General features: G+C 56.3%; 1 protein-coding gene across 2 annotated transcripts in view; it reads right to left on the bottom strand.

The window, feature by feature from the left end:
• Nucleotides 1-3,675: 3,675 nt before the first annotated feature.
• Nucleotides 3,676-6,356, bottom strand: part of UBOX5 (U-box domain containing 5) — a 59,642-nt gene continuing 56,961 nt past the window's right edge. Inside the window, exon 5 of one of the 2 annotated variants that reach the window (XM_011943324.1) lies at nucleotides 3,676-4,379. In XM_011943324.1, coding sequence (XP_011798714.1) covers nucleotides 4,171-4,379 — 209 coding nt within the window. In that variant the 3' untranslated portion in view covers nucleotides 3,676-4,170. The remainder of the gene's footprint in view (nucleotides 4,380-6,356) is intronic. The other variant, XM_011943325.1, reaches the window with a different exon arrangement.

Raw genomic sequence — 6,356 nt, 5'->3', positions numbered from 1 at the left:
ATAGCCACTGTGGCTAGGGGCTACTCTAGTGGACAGTGTAGTTTTCACTAATTTCCAACCCAGCCATGCCCCTTCCAATTCAGAACTGGAAGGAAAGACCCTGCACTGGCAAGCACGCTGAGCAGCCAGGTGAGGTGACAGCAGGCCTACCCCGGGGGGGGGGGCAGCTCTGAAGCCAGGACCTGCTCAACAAAGGCCCACAGGAGCCCTGGGGGAGAAACTAGCCTGAAGAGGCTTCCCACCCCAGTGGCCATCACAATGGCAGCCAGCCCAGCCTCACAATGTCACAATACCACAGGCAGGAGGCCAGGCAGGCAAAGCGGTTTCCTCCAGGGCAGGACTCTTTGTCTGCAGACCTACTTACAGCAACCCAGCGTCAGAAGGCCCATCTCCTGGGGAATGGAAAAGTGCCCAGCCACTGGGAGGCCTCAAGCTGGAGAGCTAGCGGGGAAGCCGGGCAGGTGTGGGGCTGGGAAAAGCTACAAAGCCCCATGCCCCAGATGCTTCGGGGCCTCGCAGCCCAGCTGCAGGAAGAGGGAATGTTGTGAGCAGCTGTTCTTCTTTCTGGCCATTTGGTTCATCTACTTCTTTTCTGACGCCAGCCTCTCTTCCACCTACTCAGGGGCTGGAAGGGCAACTGGAGAGCCAGCCACTGCAAGTGAGGACAGAGAATGGCCACAGGCAGAGTCACAGGGTAGACCTTTGCACCTTGGGAGGAGATTTGGAGACTGGTGCTGCCTGGGCCCCTTTGCCCCCACCAAACCACAGGGGTACCATGGCCCTGACCTGCGTTCAGAGGGCCATCGAGTCAATGTCACAGGAAGGGGAAGAGACATGTGCCTGTGGACCCTGTGGTCATGGAGGGGGTGGAAGGTCTCTGGAGGGCAGGAGGGCCACAGCAAGGCTCTGGGATCCTGAGTCTTCTCCGTCCGTGGACCTAAACTCTGCATGTTTACAGCTGTTCTGTGCCTGGGTCCAGGCTCTAGTGAGAAATACACTGCCTACAGAGCCAGGTGACAGCAAAAGAAATTTTATTCCCATTTTCTAGGGGACAGAAACAGAGCCCAGTGGTGCTTGGCATGTTTCTGGCAAGGGTAGTGAAAAGACCACTTCCTTTTGGGGGAAGTCTTTCAAATAAGAAAAACGGGCCGGGCGCGGTGGCTCACGCCTGTAATCCCAGCACTTTGGGAGGCCGAGGCGGGCGAATCACAAGGTCAGGAGATCGAGACCACGGTGAAACCCCATCTCTATTAAAAATACAAAAAATTAGCCAGGCGCGGTGGCGGGTGCCTGTAGTCCCAGCTACTCAGGAGGCTGAGGCAGGAGAATGGCGTGAACCCGGGAGGCGGAGCTTGCAGTGAGCCGAGCCGAGATCACGCCACTGCACTCCAGCCTGGGCGACAGAGCGAGACTCCGCCTCAAAAAAAAAAAAAAAAAAAAAATGAACGCAACTCCTGGGCATGGCTCCACCTGTACCTAAGACAGGGCCTGCCATTCCAGGGGCTCCCAGGCTGGGTTTTCTACCAGAGCAGTCTTGGGGGCAGGAGACTGTTGGAAATGCAGATCCCCAGGGCCTTGCAGGCGGTCTGGGCAGTACCTCCAACACAGCTGTTTAAGGGGAGGCAGCCCAGCCCTCAACTGGGAGCGCTGTGCTGACACTGACTGCACGCTAGGGCTCTTGGGGTTGGGTGGACAGGATTTCTCCCAGAGAGATGGGTTCCCAGCAGCCAGAGTACACTGTGGGTGTCAAGATGCTGGTGGGAAGTAGGCTGTTCCCTGAGACCATGACAGGTGGAAGGTGGGAATCACCAGCCCCCACACTCACCAAGAAATGCTTTTGCTACATGCTGGGGCTTTTTTCTTTTTTTTGAGAGGGAGTCTCACTCTATCATCCAGGCTGGAGTGCAGTGGCACCATCTCAGCTCACTGCAACCTCTGCCTCCTGGGTTAAAGTGATTCTCGTGCCTCAGCCCCCCGAGCAGCTCGGACTACAGGCACACACCACCATGCCCAGCTAATTTTTGTATTTTTAGTAGAGATGGGGTTTTGCCATGTTGGCCAGGCTCGTCTCAAACTCCTGACCTCAAGTGATCCACCCACCTTGGCCTCCCAAAGTGCTGGGATTACAGGCATGAGCCACCATGCCCAGCCATGCTGGGGCTTTTCTAAGAACACAAGCACACCAGAGGGTAAGGCAAGATTCTGGAGAGGCACAGACCCAGAAAGCCAGGGGCACACAGGAGCCTCGCCAGCCAGGGCAGCACAGGCCATTCATGCAGACCCTCAAATCTCATGTGAGGGCTGCATCAAGCCAGTGCCAATGGGAAGCAGAGGGAGGATGTGACCACCTCTCTGAAGCCATCTTTGTGGACAAGTGATGTAGGAACTCAAAAAAAAATGCAGGCTTGGCTAGGTGAAGTGGCTCATACCTGCAGTCTCAGCACTTTGGGAGGATCGCTTGAGCCCACGAGTTTGAGACCAGTATGGACAACGTAGCAAGACCCTGTCTCTACAAAAAATAAGAAAATTAGCTGGGCATGGTGGTACATGCCTATAGTTCCTGCTACCTGGGAGGCTGAGGTGGGAGGATTCCTTAAGCCCAGGAGTTCAAGGCTGCAATGAGTTATGACTGTACCACTGTCCTCAAGCTTGGGCAACAGAGACTGAACCTATCTCAATTGAAAAGAAAAAAAAAAAAGGCAACCTAACCCCAAACCCAGATCTCTAAAGTCTTGGGTGTGGACTAGAGCCCTGGACAGCCTAAAGGAAAAGAATGCGCAGTGCAGCCACGGCCTGTTCACAGGACCTGCAGCTAAGCTCAAGGGTAAAATACAGCCTTACAAAGCATCCCTAGGCAGCTCCTTCCCAAACATGCTTAGAAGGGAACAGGGAGGCTGGGCGCGGTGGTCAAGCCTGTAATCCCAGCACTTTGGGAGGCTGAGACGGGTGGATCACGAGGTCAGGAGATCGAGACCATCCTGGCTAAGATGGTGAAACCCCGTCTCTACTAAAAAATACAAAAAACTAGCCGGGCGAGGTGGCGGGCGCCTGTAGTCCCAGCTACACGGGAGGCTGAGGCAGGAGAATGGCGTGAACCCGGGAGGCGGAGCTTGCAGTGAGCTGAGATCTGGCCCACTGCACTCCAGCCCGGGCGACAGACCGAGACTCCGTCTCAAAAAAAAAGAAGGGAACAGGGAAAGGTGGGTGTGTTTTCTCACTGAGGTTCTTCTAGTGGCTGGAATCTGATAAGAGTACCACGTCGTAGGGATATGGATATATTTTCCCTTGGGGACTCCATAAAGTTACATGTTGGGCTGAAAAAAGGATGCAGCCTATAAACAAGTATTTTTCCTGAAACCGGCTGCACACGGAAACGCTGCGCTCCCCCTCAGGGAGCAGTTTCAGGAAACAGCTGAGCACGGCTGGCACCGGCCAGAGGGAGCCATTCACCCTCCCACCACGTATGCCCACCTGCAAACCTGGGTTCTGAGTCCCCACGCAGGGGACAGATCTGAAAATTCCAGTTTGTGTCCGTTCAGGCCGTCGACAGGAATGACAGCCTGGGGGGCTGCAGTGACTGCACACAGCTACCCTGTGAGCTCCACTTGTGTGGGTGTAGGTGGGTGACAGGAGTGTGACGACACAGACAGGCAGTCCACCAGGAGGAAGCCCACAGCAGACGTCAACCATCGCTTTATTAAGGCTGCCAGTTGGGGGGCTGAGGCATGCGTTCCACAGACACCCCCACTGCCCCCAAGGTCCACTTTTGGATGACCCTGAAGGCAGAGACTCCTGAGATCTGGGCCACAACCTAGGGTGAGCCACCCACAGTGCCCTGCTGGATAAGGGGGTATGCGAACTGCATAGGGGGCCCTTAGCAGGCATCTTCCTGCCTAGGGTGGGGCTGGCTCCAGCAGGCCCTGGGCTCAGGCAGGGGGCGTGGCGGGGAGGCAGGGACATCCCCCCGCCCTCCGGCCTATGGCTTTGTTGCCCTATTGCCACCAGCGCAGAAGCAGTGTGCTACACTGTGAGGTGATGAAGAAGAGCCCCGGGAGGGAGCAGGCAGCTCTGTGCCTGGGGCCTGGCCAGACCTCAGGGGTGCGGTGGCCCTGCTCCTGTTCCCCCTCAGCTCCTCCCAGCGATGGGTCTCCTCCAGTGGAGGCCAGTCACTCAGAAGTGGACCCGCAGCACGTCCTGGCTAGCAACAAGCCGCTGGCAGGCTGTGCACGTCATGGGCAGGGAGCGTTGCTTCTCACCCAGGCAGGGTCGGCACAGGAGGTGGCCACAGGGCAGCTGATACACCGGCTCCTTTTTGAAGTAGGGAGAAAACACTCTTTTGCAGGAGGCACACTCGGGGCCTGGGATGCTCCCAGGCTGCTCTGGTAAGTCAGGAAGGAAAACAGGCCAGGGTTAGGAAAGCTGCTCCGTGGTCCAGGCTGCTCTGAGAGGCAGAGCCTTCCCACCATGCAGCTGCAGCATCTGGCTTCATCCCTCCCAAGCTGACCCCAGGCTGATCAGGGAGGGGAGTGGAAGCGGGAGAGGGAGCCCAGGAACCTGGGAGGCCTCTTCTCTACCATCTTTGACCAAATCTCAGTGCCTCTACGAATGCTTGAGAAGAGTTGGCTTCTGAGGGCAGCAGGCAGTACTGGGCCCTTTCTCCTGGTCTCCTAGCAAGGTATACTTTCCCCCGCAATAGGTGGCCAAGGCTGGAGCAAGGCACAGCTCACTCTGACAAGATAAACTGCAGGAAATGTGAGAGGCGACAAGAGAAGGAAAATGCAGGCCAGTGGGGTGGCTCACGCCTGTAATCCCAGCATTTTGGGAGGTTGAGGCAGGAGGATCACTTGAAGCCAGGAGTTCGAGACCAGCCTGGGCAACACAGTGAGATCCTGTCTCTACAAAAAAGGAAAAAAAAAAACAAAAGGAAAAGCAGCACATAGTCCAGTGTACCAAGGTTGGGGACGTTTGAGAAGGGAGGTCAGCAGAGACAGGGCTGAGGCCTGCAGCACACCTGCCACTGGGACCTGGCTCCTGCTCCCTTCAGCCCTGCAGCCTGTTGCCCCCTCACTGCTACTGGCAGCCCTGCTCCTGACTCCTCAACCCGCTCCTGTGCTGCTCTGGCCCTCTGGGAAGGCTCTCCCTCCTTCTGCAACTCCTGCAGGGCACCCTTGAATGAGGGTCACAGTGAGCAGCTCTGGCCATGCCCTACCAGGCTGCACCCATGGCTCTTCCTTCCCCCGTGGCCCCTCTGGAGAGTGACAGGGGATGGGCTTGCCTGTCCTCCTTGTGGTCCATGTCTCCATTCCTAGCCACTACTCTCTGGAGGACCCCAAAGGAATCTCAAACCAATTTGCTTCAGAAATGTTTCTTAAACCCCCTTCTCTCTGTCCATTTCATCACCATAATCCAGGCCGCTCAATGCATCTCTTCCTAACTTATTCACTCTGCTCCAGGCTTGTCCTCTCAATCTGTCCTGAAAGCTGCCTCCAATGATCCACCTATGTAACTTGACCACCCCATGCCTCTGCTTTCTACCTCTTAGGGGCTCCCCATCTTTTGGGACAGTCAAGACTCCCTGCACGGCCCACCCAGCCTCCTCACCTCTCTTTACACCAGTCTTAACTTTTAGAGCCCAGCAGCTTCCAATCACTTCTCTGCACACTCTGCGCTGCTGGCACCCTCACTTTGTGCTTGCTGTTCTCTTTGCCTAGAATGTCCTTATCTGGAGACCTGGCTTAGACCACACCTATTCCAGGAAGTCACCCCAGACTGCCCCTTTCCTGTGCTTTCAGAGCCCACTAGCCCTTCTCAGCCTTCAAGGTAGGATGCCTGCTTCCTCCCCAGGCTTTGCAGGCCCTGAGGGTCAGGACTATGTCTATGTTTCTCATCTGGCCTCAGGACCTGGCACAGCACCTCACAGGGCAAGTGCTCCATCCACATGTGATGAATGAACCTGACATCTACACTCAGGCACCAGGCACCAAAGAAGGGAGGGCAGGGGTGCCCTACACGGGGGAGCAGGAACTGAAGTGTTCCTGCCTCCACATCCCTGAGAACTGTAGCCAGGAAAGAGTGGCCTGGCTGTGGGTGTTTTCTTCGGGCCAAACATTAAGCAACATAAAAGTACCGGGGGCCTCTCCTATGCACACAAGCCAAGAATTCCCTAGTGAGTGGAAAGTTGAACCTCTACAGGGAAAGGAAGGAGGGAGAGAGAATCAAGGGAGGAATGAAGGTGGGGAGAGGGGGGAAAGAAGGGAGGGGAGGGCCGGGCGCGGTGGCTCAAGCCTGTAATCCCAGCACTTTGGGAGGCTGAGACGGGCGGATCACGAGGTCAGGAGATCGAGACCATCCTGGCT

This window comes from Colobus angolensis, unplaced genomic scaffold (genome assembly GCF_000951035.1).
Source record: "Colobus angolensis palliatus isolate OR3802 unplaced genomic scaffold, Cang.pa_1.0 Scaffold219, whole genome shotgun sequence".
In the NCBI taxonomy this organism is placed as follows: Eukaryota; Metazoa; Chordata; class Mammalia; order Primates; family Cercopithecidae; genus Colobus; species Colobus angolensis.
The sequence above is the reverse complement of the archived record's forward strand: the minus strand, read 5'-3'. Positions and strand labels throughout refer to the sequence as shown.